This window comes from Colobus angolensis, unplaced genomic scaffold (genome assembly GCF_000951035.1).
Source record: "Colobus angolensis palliatus isolate OR3802 unplaced genomic scaffold, Cang.pa_1.0 Scaffold46, whole genome shotgun sequence".
Taxonomy (NCBI): domain Eukaryota; kingdom Metazoa; phylum Chordata; class Mammalia; order Primates; family Cercopithecidae; genus Colobus; species Colobus angolensis.
This window is the reverse complement of record NW_012118043.1, coordinates 3,770,349-3,791,116: the sequence shown is the minus strand read 5'-3', so window position 1 is coordinate 3,791,116 and position 20,768 is coordinate 3,770,349. Positions and strand designations below refer to the sequence as shown.

At 42.3% G+C, this 20,768-nt stretch overlaps 1 protein-coding gene across 1 annotated transcript; it reads right to left on the bottom strand.

The window, feature by feature from the left end:
- Positions 1-8,131: 8,131 nt before the first annotated feature.
- Positions 8,132-20,762, bottom strand: PAQR9 (progestin and adipoQ receptor family member IX). The gene is made up of 3 exons (XM_011958076.1): positions 19,697-20,762; positions 10,340-10,399; positions 8,132-8,239 (listed from the first exon to the last, which is right to left on the bottom strand). The coding sequence occupies exons 1-3, from the start codon at positions 20,422-20,424 to the stop codon at positions 8,212-8,214; spliced, it is 816 nt and encodes a 271-aa protein (XP_011813466.1). The 5' UTR covers positions 20,425-20,762; the 3' UTR covers positions 8,132-8,211.
- Between the last annotated feature and the right edge of the window lie 6 nt (positions 20,763-20,768).

Below are 20,768 nucleotides of genomic sequence, written 5' to 3'. Positions count from 1 at the left end.
TGAAACCCCGTCTCTACTAAAAAATACAAAAAACTAGCCAGGCGAGGTGGCGGGCGCCTGTAGTCCCAGCTACTTGGGAGGCTGAGGCAGGAGACTGGCATAAACCCGGGAGGCGGAGCTTGCAGTGAGCTGAGATCCGGCCACTGCACTCCAGCCTGGGCGACAGAGCGAGACTCTGTCTCAAAAACAAAACAAAACAAAAAAAAGGAATACAAAATTACAAATATAAAATTAGATACGGTGCTTTAGAAAAGACCCATGCAAATGAGAGGCCCTGAAAATTGAGCCTCTTTGGCATCCTGGTGAATCTACTTCTAGTAACACTTGGACAATTCTGCTGCAAGGGTTCCCTGAACTGGCTGATCATTGGAGTCACCAAGAGAGCTTTTCTAACTACAGGTTCCAAAGCCCCAACAGGCTGCCTGAATTAGAATCTCTGAGGATAGAAACTGGCAATCAGCTGTCTTGGAAAGCTCCCTAGGTAATTGTACTGTGAACCCAGGCTTGGCAACCAGTATTTTAGTAACCATTTTGTAACATCAAACAAATTCATTTGAACTGGTATCCCAAACACACTTATTGCCTTAATTGTGTTGCTTACCCAGAAACAGGTTTTAACTGTTGTTATTGACCCATAGCCCAAATGTTTACTTATCAAGAATACCCTATTGTTCAATGACCTCAACACAGAATATATAGATACCTTATGCTAGGCCATCTATCCCCTTTCTTTTTTAGTAAGAGTCAACACACATATAAGCTGGCTCTTCACCATTTGGGCTCAGTTTAATATTTTTATGTATTAAATTTTATTTTAAAAACTATTGGTGATTTTTTAAAATCTTAAATTTTTGAGTTGGCATATAATTCAGACAATCTATAAAGTAAATAAATGACTGTTGAAGAACATCTGACACTTACGTTACCACAGTTGGGAGAGTCAAGCTTATAAACCTAGACATAAAGGTAGCAGTTGAGTCATTTGTTATTGCCTGATTAATCATCAAATGTATAGAAGACTCTTTTCATATCCCCGTGAGTATTCTGCAACCTTTGTATTGTTCAAATTTAATATTATTCCCATGATACTGAGATATCTTCTTGGTCAAAATTGAGTAGTTCTGTCTATAGAGTAGGTAGCATCTATTTTTGGCAAGATAAATATGAAACAGTGTTACTTTTAGTAAACAAATGCCTTGTCATTGCCAGCTATAAAGCTCTAGTGTCAACCGAAAGTTTCATTTTAAGGGTTGAGAAAAACCTGTCCCAACTTTTTCAAATTACCTTTTTAAAATAAGGACTTGAGAATTTCATATCCCAGAAAACATGCAAATATCAATTCTTCTAATTTTGTTCACCTATCGGAAGGCAAAACTACTTATTTTCCTGACTCAGAAGCACAAACAGAAAGTGAAGCATACTTCCTGACGCATTGATTTTAACTGTTACTGGGGCAGTATTGACATAAATAGAAAATGAAGCTGCTTTTTCCATTGTTTGGAGGTTTCATTTTTAGAAACTAGGACAATATTATATCAAACTTGTTTCCTCCAACAAGGACTCTCACATCTAATAATTTATTCATTTGCTCATTCATTAATTCATGCAAATATTAAGTAAGTGCCTATAATGTGCCACACACTGTGCTGGGTTCTGAGGATCTAACTCTGCAGCCTGAGAACTTAGGTTCTAATGAGGAGAGGGAAACAATAAACAAGGGAATTTCACATGGTGATACATGGTGTGTAGAAAGTAAAACATGGTGAAGCTAGGCGAATGTATGTGTATGTGGGCATGAAGGGGGCAGGGGCAACTGCAGCTACTTTTTTCTTCTTTCTGTTTTAGAGATAGGGATCTCACTATATCCCCAGACTGGTCTCAAATTCTTGGGCTCAAGGCCTCTAGTAGCTGGGACTACAGGCGGGAGCCACAGCTCCTGGAGAAGAGGAATCTACTTTAGATAAATGGTCAAAGGTGGTGGTGACATTTGAGTTGAGATCCAAATGGTGGAAAGGAGTTGGGCATTCATATGAAATGGGAGAGTTCTCTGATCCTCCTGCAGGATGTGCAGCAGGGTTGTGGCTCACCTATTTGGTCACTGCCACTGCTCAAACCCCTGACAGGAGTGGGAGTATGCAGATGGGCAAGTGCAGGAGCCAGGGGAAGTGCTTTGGGCTCTGGCCCTGTGGTAGTGTCTAGGGGTGGGTGCCTGTGCTCCCAGTGTTACAATGCTCTTTCAGCCTTGCTGTCCATGAACAGCTTAAGTGTTAACCAGCTCAATGGACCCTCTGCCTTTTTGCAAGGGCAAAGGGCCAGGGTGACAACTTTCTAAATCCCGAGCTCTTGCCCAGCATCCTGAAAGAATCCAGTAACACATGGGCTTGAAGGATGAATGTAGGGTGTTACTGAGTGGTGGAGTTGGCTCTCAGTAGGATGGATGGGGAGGTGGAAGGGGGATGGAGTTGGAGGATGATCGTCCCCTGGAGTTTGGCCATTCAGCAGCCGAACTCCTCTCTGACCACTCCCAGCTGAACTCTTGGCATTCAGATGTCCCTCCTCTTCTGTCTGCCATGCCATTCGTCTGCGTGTCTCCCCATCTCCTTGTTGGCTGGTCTGCTTCTGGAGCCTGGGGTTTGGGGTTTCTGTGGGTACAGGCCTGGGGAGTATGGTAGGCCAAAAGGTAACTTTTGGGGCACGAAAACAGAAATGCCTGTTCCTACTTAGGGCTGAGAGTCTCCAGGCTTAAGGGTGGGGCCTTTGCTGGGGAACCATTCTCTTCTACCCAGTATTTCCCTGTCTCTTGGCCATATCACAGAGATCTTACGGAAGAAGTATCTAGAGCTGTGCTGTCTAGTACAGGGGAAATTGAAGCTCTTTAAATGTGGCTAGTGTCACATGTTGAAGTGATATTTTGGATATAGTTGTTTAAAGAAAACATATGACTAAAATCAATTAAATGCCTAACAATTGGCAGTATCTTTGCTGGATTCCTCACTACCAACATTTTTAGCACTCAATCTAAGTGTAAGCACCACAACCCTGTCACTGTCTCATGCTTGCAACAAATCAACATGGTTAACACCTATAATTCCACTAATTCAATTCATCCGATTGTTTTTACACTTTTAATGCGGCTTTAGAAAATTAAAGAAATACATATATGGTTTACATCATATTTCTATTGGACATCACTGGTCTAGAGAGAAAATCTTTATCCAGTTCTTGCACACAGGTCCCTCGGATCCTCATGGATTGGGTGTGTTATCAGTTTGACCAGTAGTTCGAGACCAGCTTGGGTAACAAAGTGAGATCCCCGTTTCTACAAAAATTAAAGAGTCTGAGCTAATAAAAACACTAGCTACAATGTACCGAACAGTTATGGTGTGCCAGGTGCGGGGTAAAATTGCTTTACATCAATTCATTGTATCCTCATACTGCTACCGGAAAGGGGTCCCTATCCAGACCCCAAGAGAGGGTTCTTGAATCTCATACAAGAAAGAATTCAGGCCAAGTCCATACAACAAAGTGAAAGCAAGTTTATTAAGAAAGTAGAGGAATGAAAGAATGGCTATTCCATAGGCAGAACAGCTCTAAGGGCTGCTGGTTGCCCATTTTTATGGTTATTTATTGATTATATGCTAAACAAGGGGGGGATTATTCATGCTTTCCCTTTTTAGACCATATATGGTAATTTCCTGACGTTGCCATGGCATTTGTAAACTGTCATGGCACTGGTGGGAGTGTAGCAGGGAGGATGACCTGAGGTCACTCCCACTGCCACCTTGTTTTTAGTGGGTTTTAGCTGGCTTCTTTACTGCAACCTGTTTTATCAGCAAGGTCTTTATGACCTGTATCCTGTGCTGACCTCCTGTTTCATCCTGTGACTTAGAATGGCTAACCTTCTGGGAATGCAGCCCGGTGGGTCTCAGCCTTATTTCACTCAGCCTCCTCTATTCAAGATGGAGTTGCTCTGGTTCAAACGCCTCTGACAATACCATTATGAAGTAAGAAATAATTCCCGCCCTATTTTACAGATGAGGAAGTGGGAGGCTGAGGGGCAGAGTAGGTTGCCTGAGGTGATAGGATGAAATAACAGCGCGAGAAGTCCAACCCAGTACACGTCCGCCCATGCAAAACACCAGAAGCCACAGGAGGAAGAAGGGGCAGGCGGGAGTTTAGAGCACTTTGGCGTGCCCAGCGGGGCCACCCCACTCTCCTCTGCGCCACTGGAGGCCTCGAGTTCGTGTCCTCTCAGCGCCTGCCAGGCTGCCCCTCCGAGGCCACAGCGCCCTGCCAGGCCGGCCTCCCACCCGCACCCCTCTCCCTGAGACCCAAGCCGACCCCCAGGCTGACCCCGCCGTCTGCGCCCAGCTGTGTGGGATCTACCTGCCCGCGACCTAGGAGCTCAGGGACTGCCCCACGAGATGCAGCCTCGCCCGCTCCTGCCACGCCTCCCGCGCCTGGAAAGCACCACATCTGGCAGGCTGCATATCTGAGCCAGCATGGGCCAGCGGGACTCCGGCGGAGCCATTTTCCTGCCTGACCCCACTCCTGACAGCCCGTGCCCAGTTCTCCTCTGCTCTCTCATGGTTCATCAAAGGGTCCTTTCTGGGAACCTTTACAGCTTGGAGATTGTCTCACAGTGACCAGGGTGTTTCTGAGGTGTGTGTGTGTGTGTGTGTGTGTGTGTGTGTGTGACCACTGGAGTGTCAGAATCCCCCATCCCTACCTTGGAGGTCCTGCTTTTTCCTCCCTGCTGTAAGGAACTTCAGACTGCCCATCCACAAGGTTGCTTGCCTGGGCAGTCATCCAACTCCGTGTCTGCTGCAAGGACAGTGGGGACAGTGCACCAAGACACAAGGACCAGGTTGGACCCTAAGATGCTCTCAACACCTGGGGAGCTGTTCCAGATACACCCTCCCATTTTTCAGGATTGCACTTATTTCCTGTTAGAGATTTCTTAAGGGAGGTTGTGAATAATCACCAGCGCTTTTAGTGGGAGCCAAGTGACACTGAAGCTTGGCAGATGTCTGTAAAAACCATTTACGGGACTGGACAGCGAGGACCAGGAGAAAAAGGTTTTCTTTTTTAAAAAGATGCTCTGGTATTCGTATGACAAGCCTCGTTTTCTTATTCCCAAGAACAAGGGGAGAACCTCATCTTCACCTTACTTGAGTCTGACTCAGTGTGGCTGTGACTTATCCTTCTGTGTCTTGAATTGGTGGGTTCTTGGTCTTGCTGACTTCGAGAATGAAGTTGCGGACCGTCGCAGTGAGTGTTAACAGCTCTTAAAGATGGTGTGTCCAGAGTTTGCTCCTTCAGATGTTCAGATGCGTCTGGAGCTTCTTCCTTCTGGTGGGCTCGTGGTCTCGCTGGCTTCAGGAGTGAAGCTGCAGACCTTTGCAGTGAATATTACAGCTCATAAAAGCAGACTGAACCCAAAGAGTGAGCAGCAGCAAGATTTATTGCAAAGAGTGAAAGAACAAACCTTCCAAACTGTGGAAAGAGACCCAAGCATGTTGTCACTGCTGGTTTGGGCAGTCTCCTTTTATTTGCTTATCTGATCCCACCCACATCCTGCTGATTAGTCCATTTTACAGAGAGCTGACTGGTCTATTTTACAGAGAGCTCATTGGTCCATTTTACAGAGAGCTGACTGGTCCGTTTTGACAGGGTGCTGATTGGTGCATTTACAATCCCTGAGCTAAACACAGACTGCTGATTTGTGCATTTACAATCCTCTAGCTAGACATAAAAGTTCTCCAAGTCCTCACCAGATTAACTAGACACAGAGCACTGATTGGTGCGTTTACAAACCCTGAGCTAGACACAGAGTGCTGATTGGTGCGTTTACAATCCTTGAGCTAAACACAGAGTACTGATTGGTGTTATTTACAATCCCTTAGCTAGACATAAAGGTTCTCCAAGTCCCCACTAGACTCAGGAGCCCAGCTGGCTTCACTTAGTGGATCCCGCACTGGGGCTGCAGGCGGAGCTGCCTGCCAGTCCCGCGGGCTGCTAGCATGTTGTCGCTTCTCACTTCTAGGACAGCTCACCTGCCACAATAGCGCAAATGATGGCCTGGAGACTAAAATGACTTTGTCAAACAGTTGAATGGAGAGAAGGTGGTAGAGTCGCCACCTGATGCCAAGACCCCCCTACCACCCAGCTTTTCCTTTTAAGCTGTTCTCTTTAAGTTCACTGTAGCCAGGTTTCATGGCAAGGCACCGTGATTTATACCACTGACCTTGGATCCCCTTACGTGTTTATGTGACAAATTGGCACCCGTAGAATAACAAGCTTTACATTTGGCAAGACATAGGTAACACCAGAAATCAAAGTGAGGGGCTTCTGGCAGGATTTCATATCTGCTAGCTTTTATATTTGATGCTTTCTCTAGGAGCTTGGCAAAAAGAAAACACCAAAATCAAAAGTAAAAAATCAAATCAAAAGAAAAAAATCAAACCAAAATAAAGATAACAACAGGAGAGAACTGGGACACCATCTTCTTTTGTTGACTTATTGCATGTATCTGTAGAATTATTTATTTCCTTAAACCCGTTTCCTTTTGTACTTTATGACATTTCTGTGCAACTAAAGAATCTGAGAGAACGCTGAACTGATATTTATAGATCCTACCCTCAAAACAGATAGATAGTGAGGTAGGGATGAACTAATGCAGTCAACCACTGAATTAATAAGAGCTGGAGTAAAAACTAGGCCATTAGTTTCACTCAGGTCATCTTGAGGTAGTAAAGTAGCTCTTAGAGAATTACATTTTGTACTAATAAATGTTCACTTCTGCCCACCTTTCAGTTTTCCACATATATTTTTACAACTGCAGAGGATCAAGATAGGGAGAATGGAAATTATGGGAGCAGGCAGGATGTGAAACCTTTTATTAATCCTATGGCTTAACATTTATTTATAAATTGCAAAACTAATCAGTTTCCTTAAATCTTCCATTTCTTTTAGGAATTTTTCAGCTCTTAAGAAAAAAGTTTTTGGAGGTCAGAAACTGATAGTGGACTTCTGAGAAAGAGAAGAGAGAAAGACATTTTCAGTAATTCAAAAGTCTTGTCTCTATGTGGAATGTCATTTCCTTTCAAGCTGCAGTGTTTGAGTGGGTGTTTATTTGTTAATATCCTTCTGTTCCCCTCTCCCTTTCTTCTTTTTGTATTCCCATTAAGTGTAGGTTACACCTTTTGTAATTGCACCACGGTTCTTGAATATTCTCTTCTGATTTTTTTCTAGTCTTTTTTTCTTTGTTTTTCAGTTTCAGAAGTTTCCGGTGACATAGCCTCAAGCTCACTGATTCTTTACTCAGCAGTGTCTAGCCTAGTAATGAGTCCCTCAAAGCATTCTTCATGTCTGTCACAATGTTCTTGATTTCTAGCATTTATGCTTGATTCTTTCTCAGAACTTTCATCTCTTTGTACATTATCTGTTGGTTCTTGCATGTTGTTTATTTTTCCATTAGAACCTTTAGCATAATTATTTTAAATACCCAACCTGATAATTCCAACATCCCTGTCATATCTGAGACTGTTCTCATACTTGCTCTGTTTCTTCAAACTGTTTTTTGCCTTTTGGTAAACCTTGTAATTTTTTGTTGGAAACTAGTCATGATGTATAGGGAACAAAAGAACTTGGTACTGGTTCTTGCTGAAATTTCTTCTTGTGGGTTCCTGCTTTGTTAAATTGTGATTCTCTGTGTCTACCTGTTTGTCTCTCCAATTTTGGGGGCAGCAGTTTGCTCTGTGACTTCATGTCTCTGAGGAGAGTTGTTGATTTTTCTGTTCAGCTTTTTACTTGTTGTTGTTGTTGTTGTTTTTTTTTTGAGATGGAGTCTTGCTCTGTCGCCCGGGCTGGAGTGCAGTGGCGGGATCTCAGCTCACTGCAAGCTCCGCCTCCCGGGTTTACGCCATTCTCCTGCCTCAGCCTCCCAAGTAGCTGGGACTACAGGCGCCCGCCACCTCGCCCGGCTAGTTTTTTGTATTTTTAGTAGAGACAGGGTTTCACCGTGTTAGCCAGGATGGTCTCGATCTCCTGACCTCGTGATCCGCCCGTCTCAGCCTCCCAAAGTGCTGGGATTACAGGCTTGAGCCACCGCGCCCGGCTCAGCTTTTTACTTGTTAAGATGGAGTGACAACTTCCAAGCTCCTTATGTCCCATACTGGAAACTCTAAGTCCTCAGTCAATATTTTTTCATTACAGGAAATGGGAAACTTCTGATGAACTTAAGGTGGGAAAAAGGAACAAAAAATAAAGAAATAATTTATTGAAAGTCTATGGGATAGCCCAGAGAATTACATGAAGACCTGCGCAGGCAAGTCATGGAGAATAAAGAATTGAGAGAAACTCTGGGCTTGGATTGCAGTCCCACCAAGCTTCAGTAGGAGGGATTATTCCTCAAAGGAAATTCAGGGCACTGCTAGCAGAAGCAGAGGGATACACCTTTGTCCAGAGAAAGAGGAAACCAAGCAACTGCTGAGATCCTGACTCACTCTGGCCATTCTCCACTGGGATGGAGGACCACGGTTAATTTTTTAGATCAAAGACTTACAGGATTCTCACCCAATGTTAGAATTCTGAATATTATTTATATTTAGTGAATTTTTGGTTATTAGGGCTTGAATTTTTACATGAACATTGTATAGATGACATTGATACATGAGAATACCATTTATTGTTCATAGGATTTATTTTATTTATTTTTATTTTTTTATTTTTTGTAAAGATGGGGTCTTGCTATATTGCCCAGGCTGGTGTCAAACTCCTAGCCTCAAGTGACCCTCCTGCTCGGCCTCCCAAAGTGCTGGGATTACAGGCATGAATCACCAAACCCAGCCTGGATTTATTTTAGATTTTTTCACTTGACATATATTCTAAGTATTCGTATTGTGTCTCCCTTTACCCATTTTAAGTAAACATTATGGAAAAAAATTCCTAGGTAATTATTTTCCTAGTGTTTCTTTTTTTGCTTTGAAATAGAATCAAGCTCTCTGAAGTAGCTGTCTGATTCAGAACCTGCTTTGTTTTGCCAAGGAAAATTAACGATAAAAAATCCCAGTAGACTACTTGCCAATGATGGATTTGGGGAATAAAGAACATTCCTGATCACCATCCTTTTCTGCTTACCTGATATATCAGTTTGGGGTCAGTTGCAGACAACAGAATCTACTCAAGCTAGTTGGTGCTAAAGGGGATTTATTAGTAGGCATTGGTTGGCTTACAAACTCACTAGAATTATTACAGTAGACTCAAGGTTGGGTTTTCTGAACAAGAATTAGAATGTCTCTAAATTGACAGAAAGTGGCAGAACCAGGAAGCCACTGACCAAAGTCCTTTAACTATACCAGTATAGATGCTCTGTGTTCACTCTTTGAGAAGATTGATGTCAGGCATGAAAGTCAGTAGAGGAGATTGTAAAAGAGTAGTACAAGAGTCACAGAGGCCAAAGGAAGAGTGCTTCAAAGAGAATAGAATGGGAAAGAAGATCTCAGAAATGTCTATCCATCAACAAGGAGGCCGATGGAAATCTTAGAAGAATCATTCTAGTGAACTTAATGAAGCCAGAATGCAGTGGGTAAAGGAGTGAGTGGGAGGTACAAAAACAAAGGCGGTGTGCACCACTTTTTCAAAAAAGCCTGGCTGTGAAAAAGAGAGGGGGGTGTTGTTAGAGTGTGACATAGTGGGGAGAGGGTGATTTTTCTTATTTTAGAAGGTGGGAGAGACTAGTAGTACATTTTTAAATTCTTGTAGGAGGAATCCTATTGAGTAGAAGTAGTTGATGAACATACAGGAGAACAATGTGTAATGGATAGAGTGGTTCTTGAAAAGGTGGGAAGTAGTAAGATCAGAGAGTTGAGGAGAGGGTGGGAGTGATAGGGTCAGATATTTGAAATATCTGCAATAAAGAATGGGAGAGATATTTGTGAAGTATCACAAATATCTAATAGGTAGATTCTAAAATGTGAGACTGGATCCGTCATGGTGGGATGGGAGCTGTGCAAATCCCGTTATATATGGCTGAGAAGTTAGCAAATTTTATGGATCTGTTAAGATACTTCTGATTACAAGACATAAATATAACTTAAACTCAATTGTAAGATGAACGAAATGTATTGGCTCACACGGAAAAGTCCAAAGGTGTGTGGGCTTCAAGCACAGTTTGATCAAGGCTTCCTTTGTGAGTTACTTTGTTTGGCCCCACTCTATGTTCTGGCTTTCTTCTTATCTTGTCTTCCCTCAGGATTACACTGTGACTGCTAGTAGCAGCCAGGGCTGAGGATTCCAGGAAAAAACAAGAAGGGTGGGGAGGGACAAGAAAAAATACCTGCCTTCTGCTACTTTTTGTTTCAATGCAACCTTCCACCATTTGTCCCCTTGGCAGGACCTAACAAAAAGCCAGAGGGCGAGAGAGCTGAGAATCAGCTCCAATACAGAGCAGATGAAGGGAAGTATGGGAACGTGAATCTAAAAGCAAACAAGCAGATATTTGGCACAGGCTCAAGAGATACTAGACAGCCCAAATGGAGTGGCCCTCTTAGGAGTGGCCCTGGAGCAAGGTAGGCAGAGATTCTCCCAGCACACAGAACCTGAAGAACTCATACCACTACCAGCTTGTGGAGGCCTTGTCCATCTTAGGCCACAGGAGATGATGGCTGCTGTGTATTGGTGGCACAGTGCGCCACTAGAAATGGTATGCCTCTCAGCTAGCCAATTCTCTGCCTTTCTACAGTGAGTTGGGGGTGGCTGAATGTTTTATTTAGCCACATCCTGACCTGAATGAAGGGAATTCCCATCACATGGAGAACCTGAGTGCTGGAAGTTTGCTGCTGTTCTAAGTGAAGGCAGCTTTGGGTTGTTTTTGGGAAAGGGGGCAAGAGCACTTAGATGGTACAAATACAAGTTGTGTTACATTAAGGAAAGCACATATAAAAAAGGAGAGTGTGTGCTAGCCAGCTAGGGGCTGGGCTGTGGTTGCTATTGTTTTGGGCTGTTAGCATGGTTTTCTTCCCTCCTCCTCCAGATGCTCCAGAGCTTTAATAGGGACCCCACACTGGTAAGACACCTGGCTTGGGAAGCGCTTTATACAGTGTACATGGCCCAAACCATCAGTCTCCCTTAATCTTTGTCCACACACTCCTCACGTGTGGGGATTATAGTGGAATGCCTGTGGACCAGACCGCCAATGGGTTGGATGAATCAGACAGTTGTTGCTTTTGTCTGCCCATCATTCCTTCCTGTGGGAACTAACCTCCAACCTCCATGTGGTTCCGGAAAGGGCTCAAATCACAGGCACCCATACCTTGTCTCTAGAGGAGTCCATGTGACCGCAGGTAGGCCAATCTGACACTCTTTTCCGGGAATTTGAATCAGGGACAGACACAACAAGGCCAGGAAAAAGCTGACGATGGCTCATCTGGTGGCAGTACCCTGAAGCTAGTTCATCTGGTGGCAGAGCCCTGGAGAGGCAAGATTTACTCACCAGAATCTCTAGCACTGCCCTGCTCCCTTCCTTCCTGAGGCCTGGGTGGTCAGCTATGTGCTGGTCCCAGTGTTCCTCCTATAAGCCTTTTCTTCCTTCATGAGAGTTTTCTGTTCCTGATAACCAAAAACTTCTGAAACAATAATCAACATGATTTAAAGACTTAGCCATCACCACAGAGCTTAAGAGTTGAAACTGGATCTCCCTTGCTGGGATTATTTAGGACAGAGATACTGTAAGTTCACACATATCACCAAGGTTCTGGGACAAGGTTGTGTTGCACAGAAGCCCATGGACCCTATATGCTTTTGAAAAACAGAAAGGTGCAAGAAAACATTTCATAACCTGGGTTATATAAGTATTTTCTTAGAAGATATGATTTCAAAGTAACACATGAATTCTCTTCTTAATTTATCTAATATTGTAAAAAAGTAATATACTAAGGGTGCTTCTTCAGGGTAAACTAATGCTCTTGCCTTCTGCCTGCTGAATTTTATGAAAAGGGTAATGTTTTTTCTTATCTTGTTTATTAGTGTTATTAATATTTTACTGTTAATTTAGGAATACCTTGTTGCTGAAATATAACTGTTGGACATGCAGATGCGTACGATCCTAAACACTGTGCTTACAAATAATTTATTCTTATTTCATACATTTGTTTTTCAGCAAAAATGCATAGTTATATTATTTACACAGAATTTCATATTCAAGACTGTAGTGAACAAATGTCTCAGGAAACCAAAATCATAGCAAATGATACAACAGAAATGTGTCACATTATGTTTTAGCTACATGCACAGAACTGGCCAAAGTGATACCTATTTCTATAGATTATTTTATCACATAATGGAGAATTACGATTAAGTAATGCTTTTCTGTTAGAATATACCATTGATTTGAAACCACGTGGTAGTCCATGCCTGGAAGCTCACATATCCTGAGAATGCCTCTCTTGCTAGCTAAATACAGTTCTTCAGGATGTAGGTAAGGACTGGAGTAAGGGTAGCCTAAAAAGAATGAATCTGGCAAGCAGTAGGAAAAATTTCTTTATGCATGCATCAGTTTTACTCCCTTCTTTCTCCATCATCACCCTTAAATGAACTTAAAAACAAAAACAAAAAACAGACACATGAAGGTCTCTATTTGATCACTGTTAACTCTTCCCTCTGCCTCTGACGTGAGGAAAAAACGAGTAGGGCCCTTCAAGTATAATGCCCTTTACTGCAAAAGGGGACCTGCTTGGTTGTACATTCTTGCAAATCCAAGGACAGTCACCATATTTAAAACCTTAGTTTGGAAATGGATGAACCCCATAAAGCAGATGGTTAGAGAAGGCCTAAATACACATGGAATCCTTTTAGAAATCTTTTCTCTTCAAGCTGGATATGTGGAAAGTGAAGGCTTCAAGGGTAGTGAAAATGGCCTGGAAGATGGCTGAAATGAAGAGAGTTCAGAGCAACCACATGCTCTATACAGATTAAAAAAAAACAAAGCAGCCACAGAATCCTCCCCCAGCCCTGAAACACAGAAAGCCTTTTCCTGGTCCCTATAGTGATGGCATGGGGCTTATTCTTCTTTCTACTCTGAAGAAACAAGGGACAGAGTTCCAGGGTTGTACATTTTACTGGCTGTGTTACTCACCATGCTTATCAACTCATCAAAGTGAAAGGTGCCTCATCTCTTTATTGCCTTGGTACTCAGCTGATTGGTTAGAATAATTTTGTTCATAGCCTCCAGAAAGGAAAACCAGCCTGTTCAAAAAGTAGACCTTCTGTGCTAGGTTTTGCTGGGAGAGGGAATTTAATAAAGTTTCTAACCAGAATTTTTAAAAAGACTTTTAAATTTAGCCATGAGACACACCTAAAACCTATCTCACGTGTTTTCTTCTTTTTTAAAAAATGATTTGTATCCTTCTTTAGACTATACATTATTTACATTTTTAAAGACCTACTAGGTCTTCATCATTTGGGTAAGAGCTCAAGGTGATTAAACTCCCCGGATAAAAATGAGTCTTTCCAAAAAGCTCTAGTTCTCACCTATGTGCTAAGGCCTGTTTTTACAAAAAATGTCTATTAGAAACTTTACAAATATAAAATTAAAATACTTCTTTAAAAAATTTTCCCATGAATTTTATTTTTTGCATCCAGCTTATTAAAAACAGATTATGCTTTCCAACTAGAGATGGAACTAAGAAGAAATGACATTGTGTCCCCACGCTTTATCTAGAAATAAGGATTTATTTACACGGTGTCTTTCTTCAACATCATGGTGAACTGGGAGAAGCAGGGCCATCTTTACAGCATGGCCAAATGACCACCTGAAGACCCCCAATTCTGCCTTGAGTGCTTATTGTGTATTTTGGGTGGAGGTATAAGGCATGACGGAAAGGTGGCCTGTCACTTCTACACATTCGAGAATAATTTTGCACATTCAAGAAATTTTCCTTGAGAAATGCCATGTTTGGAATAGCTTCCAGAGATTGAGAACAAAAGCATTAAAGTGAGTGCATTACATTTAGAAGCACAATACATTGGGAAACATTCTCAAAAGCTCAAAGAACAGGCTGTTTTTCCATTGAGCTAAATAGTAAATAAGTGTGTATACTGTTGCATATAGGTATATGTTCAGAGCTTTCAAAAGTCACATCCTGCCATAATTAACAGCTAAATGAGCATTCTTGGCCCCTGACCTATAAATAAACACTCTAATTCTGCAACTTGCTCACAGATTCTTAAGAAGCCATTCTAGAACAAAAATGCCTACAAACTGATTAGAAATCTGCAGACCAGAAATGCAATACAGTTATCCTTTTTTAAATGACAACAGAAATTTGTATTTGCTTTTGGAAGAGTGATTAAGAAGAACTGATACCCATTTTCACATTAAGAAATAATGATTCACAATATTGAAGAAGCCAAATCTTCAATAAGAAAACGTGTGACCTCTTACAAAAGAATACAGTAGCGCTCAGTTTCAACCACTGAATGCTTCCTTTTTCAGTTTGTCTAGGCTTGTTCGCTTTTTGTCAGGTGATATATGTCAGAGAATATTGGCAATCCTTCAAGAAAATGATTCAAAAGGTGATTTACAATTGGCTGGTGCTATCCTGTAATGCCTTGTTGCCTCTGTCCTAATTTTATGGAAACAAATTAAGGACATTAAGCCAGGAGATAAATGTACCACTCAAAATATACCTGGACACTCGTGCTCAGGTCAAATGCTGCAAGATGTGGTTAAGCTGAGAAACAGAATTCCTTGCCTGTCTACTTGAATACTAACACCCTGGGAGTTCACATGCTTTTCTAAAGACAAAATTTAAAACTCAGGCTAACTGCACAGTTGAACTTGCTGCCCCATTCTGACTGTTTGACTCTAAGCCACTTTGTTCTCCTCTTCCCATGCGTTCTTCTTATTTTTTTTTCATCTGACACTTTTTAATGATTTCCTCCAGATTAATGTTTTCTAAGACATATTTCATAAGTTACAACACAAAGACCCTAAAAGAGGAAAAAGGCTAGAGAGCATTAGTTAATCTCAGTTAATTTTGGAGATCTAAGCATTTACCTTCTTATGTGTGTGGTTGGTTGGTTTGTTTTATTACACTATAAAATTCAGACACTTGAAGACATCACAATTTAGGCACTTTGGATGATCCACTCTTCATAATAGTATGAATACTACCAATCTTCCAATAGTTATTGTTATTAGTGTTTTCATAATAATAGTGATAAGTTTTTCAATTCTGTACATATGCCGACTATCCTCTCACCTGGATTGTACCTTACATTTTCAAGTTATTTTTAACAATAGGCCTGGGAGCAGACAGAAAAAGAAAAAAGAAATTGATTGCTGAGGAAGTCAGCATGTGAATAGAAATAAGATTCTATGGATTGCACTTATGCTAACAAAAAAGAGACCCAAACTCAGGGACTTACAGCATTCTGCCTACAGCCAAGGTCAGAGTTTGGTTCCTGGCCAGAGAGACTTTCTGTGGCTTCTCTGTTCCACCAGAAGACAAAAGGATAATGGCTGTAATAATACGGATGCATCCTTGCCCAGTGTCTTACACACAGTAGGTGCTCAAAGATCATGAAAGGGATGATATGAGTGCATGAATGAATAGCTCAAACAATGTGACAGAGTGAAGTCAGCAGTGGTCAACTTCAACAGTTGAAGAACAAGATGATAACAACCACTTTAAGTGGCTGATAACGTTTTGTTTGAGATATTTTGATCTAATTTCAAAGACAGCCGTATCTTACTTTGCTCAATTTTAAAGTTAGTCAATTAAGGGACTGTATCTATACCTGTTTTTTCCAATTAGTGTCTGTGTGCTTGGCCAGGCATTATAGCCATGCAAACTAGTAAACACAGTTGAGCACACAATGGTCTCTGCATTCTAATGCCAGTTTGAAAACTTAATCCCGTCACCTTGGACCAACTATAAAGCCTTGAAATGGAGATAACTCTCACCATACCCTGTCTCCTATTATAGCTTTGTGCAGATTAACTAATTAAAGTTATGAAGAGATGTAAAGATAAAAAATCCCTGTTTATTATTGCTATTAGTCCTCAGAGTTGGCACCACATCAGGAAAAAACGATAAAAATCATCTCTGTCCCAAAATTTTGCATTCTTAGAAATGATTCCTACAAAATATCACTATAAATTAGGCTAAATGGTTTTTTGACTGCAAGGACTTACAAGCTGGATTTATGAATGGAAATATGTGAAGGCCACTCTATCCAGCTCTGTAGCCCCATACTTTCTCCCTGGACTATTTATAGAAAGTGTATGGCTAGTGGAAAAGTTCACATTTATTTTTACAAGCCAGTCATGACATGACCGAAGAACTCACTTCCTCTCTCTCAGAAGGTCATCCTCTTCACCTGAGCTGCAAGAAGGGCAGGGAAGAAAGGAACCCCATTAGCCAACTAAGTCAGTCTGAGTCAGCCCCAGAGACCAACCCACGGGGTGACAGGCACTGAAGTCAAACACCTTCATTTTCCAGGCATGACTCTATGGCGCTGCTCTTTGAGATGTCATCCAGATCATGAGTAACAAGTAAAAATGAAACATATTACATAATATGCCTCAAAATTCTACTGCCAAAATAGGTTGTACATAGATAATGGAATGAATTCTTATTTATAATTTGTCCTACATTTCAAACAGCTGAACACAATAAAGTAAAACTGAATTTTAATGTGGCAAAATGGAAAGTGTGAAAAATATTTTAAAATATATATTGTTCTTATTGCTGCATTACCTTGAAATATGTAATAAACCTGGATAGTTCCATGCAAATGGGGAGATTCAAAGTAAACATCTGCTTCTAAAACATCAAGAAATTTGATAAATTTAGCAAATAAACGTATAGTTTAACAAATCATCCCTGGTTTTGACTAGTGTATATGGTACCTATTTGCAAACATGGAGTGAAGCCAAACCAGTTTTCAACTAGAATGTCCTCTTGTCATTATTATACGTGGTCTACAAAATCTAACACGGAATGGGAAAGAACAGTGGATGAAGGAAAAGGCAAAGGGAAGAGGAAAGTGAGTCCTCATTCTCTCTGGTACATAGTGGGTGCTGAAACCTGCATGGCAAGAAGTGTGTCATCTCACTGTACTCATGCAGCATAATCACCTGAAAAATGATATGGGTATAATTTTATCCTTAAGTGGCCTCTGCTTAAGGTCAAAGACACAGGACAAGAAGAGAATTGTCTGTGGACCTGGAAGAACAACAAAAAATTAAAATGACAAATTTGGTGTTTTAGTTATTGTTCTTGAACTCATTAATCCTTTCTAGAAGTCTTCCTCCTGAAAGCTCCTTTTGAAATTGAGGTCCCATTTTACAAAGAAACTACATAATACACTTCAACCTGTTTCTCTAGCTTCCAAACCAATGTTCTTTGGGGCTCTAGAAAAAACAATCACATACAAATAAATTTGCATGTGGAAATATCCTGATTTCCACAGTTGTCCTTGAATGCATGTACTGAATTAAGTTACAGCTGAGGAATAACATCTGTGGTAAGTACAAATTAGCCTCTGTAACCTAACAGGAATCTCCTTGCACTTCACAAAGGATGATACACTGACACTCATCAACAACTGTGCAAAGTGTATTTACAATCTCAATGAGAGGTTCTAAATTAAATATAGACATATATAAATTTAACTTTTACTTGCAAAGTAACACACACAAGGATACCGGTTCCTCCAGGGAATTGTGCTGAGCTTCTCTGTTTACAGAGAAGTGATTAAAAGCATAAACAAAACCAGCAATTGTTTTAGAAGCGCCAGTCTACCAGTGCTGAGGTGTTCATCTACCTCATATGCATGATCTAAGTTATATCATAAAATCAAGATGCACCTGTGGGACATGATCATCCTGCCCAAGACCTTAAATCAGGTTGTGGAGATCAAGCCCAGGATGATCTGCCACTACCTGGGCAAGCTCTCCATCACCTACAAGCCAGTGAAGTAGAGCTGGGTGGGCATCACGGCCACTCACTCCTCCTGCTGAGCCAATAAAGGCACACATCTCCAAAACAAAACAAAACAAAACCAAAAAAACTCCCATTCAATGACTTATTTGGCTTCTAACAAAATGACCTACCGGAAGTGTGATAAGTATTTAAACAAGTCATCTCAGTGGTTTGTATTGATCTAGAGTGGTCATCTCAATTACAGGTTAGCATTTGTAAGAAATGTGTAAATAACATTGGCTAATCTGTTTGTTAGAAAGGATCTCACGGACACGTTCATAAGTGTTTCAAGGATTTAGGGTGACTGCCAATTATTTCCATAGTCTGGACCCAAATAAAACTTCAGCGTTTAACTGGGCAAGTGTAATCTTATTTAAACCCCAATTTTCAGTGACAACTCAATAATGCGCTCCTGCCTTTCATAATAAAATTGCCTCATTTATTCTTGGATATTATATTTTTAATTTTAAGCAAGGATGGATGGCATCGGTCTAGAACTTCTCCCATGGCTGCATTAGAAACACATCTACATTAGCGGGCTGGCTCTTTGTCCTTGTAGGGAATAAAAATGCTCCGCATGCTCCTATAAACTACTTCCAGTCCTACCAAAAACTTGAAACTAACACCATCTTCTGCCCTCCTGGATGGACCATGAAACCTTGATTTGCAGTCAGGTAAGAAAAGCTTATTCTTACTACTCTCCCCATGTAAGAAACTGCGTTTGAGGACCAGTCATTTGGACATTGCTTCAAAAGGCACGTTTATTCCAGTGGCAATTTAAATAAGTAGAGAAGGAAAGAAAAAGATTAAAAACAAAACAAACTAACAAAAACCGGATGGGTTTTGTGGAATACATTAGAGTAAACAAAAATCTGGGGTCTATACAAACCACTCGAGCTCCTCACCAATAGTTTAACCAGAGTCCCTAAGGTAGAATAATTCACAGTTGTATCATGACACAGGCCTTCAGAAAACACTAAGAAAGTAGTTGACAACTCTCAAGTAGCTTCCCCTGATGTCCAGTTCAAGTGTATGCAATGCAGAAGGCTGTGAAATTCAAAACTACGTGACAAAGAAAATTCAGTGCACATCACAGGCTTTGATAAATTATGAAAAATCAATGTATATATTACTATTTAAATAACATCTGAAAAACGTTTTGAAATAATTAATTTGTGTTCACATTCCATGCATTTCCTAGCAGGTTAAGCCCTGGGTTTGCGTCTTTGTGCCTGTTTCCTACAAAGCTCCATTCTTTTGACAAATCCAAGCATTCCTCAGACTGAAATAGAAGTTCCCAAGGATTCTATTTACCCTCTTTATTGTGTACCTGACCTCATAGGGGCTACTTCTTATTACCAACGGCACAGATGATTGGAAAAGCAAACTCTTTGGGGGCTTTATTTGGAATTTTACTCACTGCCTTTGAGAAATCCCTGGATGTCAAAGACATCACCTGAATTTTTTCCAAGGGCAAGAACCAATGACTATTTCCCTACCGCTTGAACACCCTCGCCAGCCTCCTTCAAAGCCTCCAGTGGGTTGGGATCCCTTTGTAGCAGTGAACTTTTTCCCTATGGTTTTGCAGCACCTTCCTTGAGCAAAGAAGAAAACACAATGAAACTTGAAAACAAACCAACAATAGCAACAACAGAAACTCCAAACAGATGGGCGAACCAGTAGTCTCCTCCAAGGCGGAGGCTCACTTTTTACTGCAGAATTCGGAGTTGTTTAGGAACTTCCTGATGACGAGCCCCAGGCAGACCACCAGCAGCAGCATGTAGCCCACAGTACCCGAGAAAGTGGGTGCGGCAGGCGGCGCCTGGAGGAACTGGCGCAGGCCCTCTTCTACGTAGTACACCTGGTCGTAGATGCTGAGGAAGGTGAAGATGTGGAAGAGCTGGTGGCTGTGGCCGATTATGTCGAAGAGACCCGGCTGGATGCGCTCGGGGATCTTGCTCACGTTGAAGAAGGCGGCCACCACCAGCCAGAAGTAGCGGCGGTAGAAGTGCACGAAGAGTGTGGGGTTCTCCCCACGCAGGTCGAAGAGCCAGCTCTCGAGCATAATGGGGCAGGCCATGCTGAGCGGCATGACAAAGACGAAGGTGCGCAGCGCGAACGGGTAGGTACACCAGTCGGTACGGCTCTTGCAGCAGGCCACAGTGCAAGCCACCGCCAGCACGAAGGCCACGGGCAGCACCAGGGCACGGTAGGCGGCGATAAGGCGCGTGCAGTCTACGTGCCAGCCCAGGCGCTGCTGCACGTATGGAGTCATGACTCTGGCATCGAGCAAGCTGAGGCCGGGCAGCAGGTAGTAGTAGTAGGCCACCGTGCTGCCGAAGCCGTAGTAGCTGATGGACGCGTAGTCCAGGTAGAAGAAGGCGGCGCGCAGGCGCAGCGACAGGCAACTGAACACGTGCGCCGTGCAGCTCATGGCGAAGGTCAGCAGCACTCCCGACGCGTAGCACCACAGCGGCAGCAGCCACGGGTGGTGGAAGGGCACGTCGCCGTCGCTCAGGAAGAACAGACGGCAGAACTTGCTGAGGAACAGCAGCAGCGGGATGAAGTGCGTCCAGAAGTTGAGCGTCTCATTGGTAGGCTTCAGCACCGAGGCTAGGCACTCCTGGGCCGTGCACGGCAGACGCCGGTAGCCTGACAGGATGAAGCACTCCACGAAGTCGTCGGGCACCTCGTCCCAGCGCAGCAGCGGCTTGGCAGACGCTGGGGGGTCCCGGGAGGCGGCAGAGTGGGCGTTCCGGGCGGCCCCCGAAGCTGCCG

What these genes read in the sequence shown, in the direction of transcription:
- PAQR9 (XM_011958076.1), bottom strand. Translation starts at nt 20,424, where the DNA reads ATGAGCTGCACGGCGCACGTGTTCAGTTGCCTGTCGCTGCGCCTGCGC. An exon ending in TCCGAATTCTGCAGTAAAAA is followed by an intron (nt 10,400 to 19,696) that starts GTGAGCCTCCGC and finishes GCTTTTTGTTAG; the next exon opens with GTCCTGCCAAGGGGACAAAT. An exon ending in CAAAAAGTAGCAGAAGGCAG is followed by an intron (nt 8,240 to 10,339) that starts GTATTTTTTCTT and finishes TCCCACCTTAAG; the next exon opens with TTCATCAGAAGTTTCCCATT.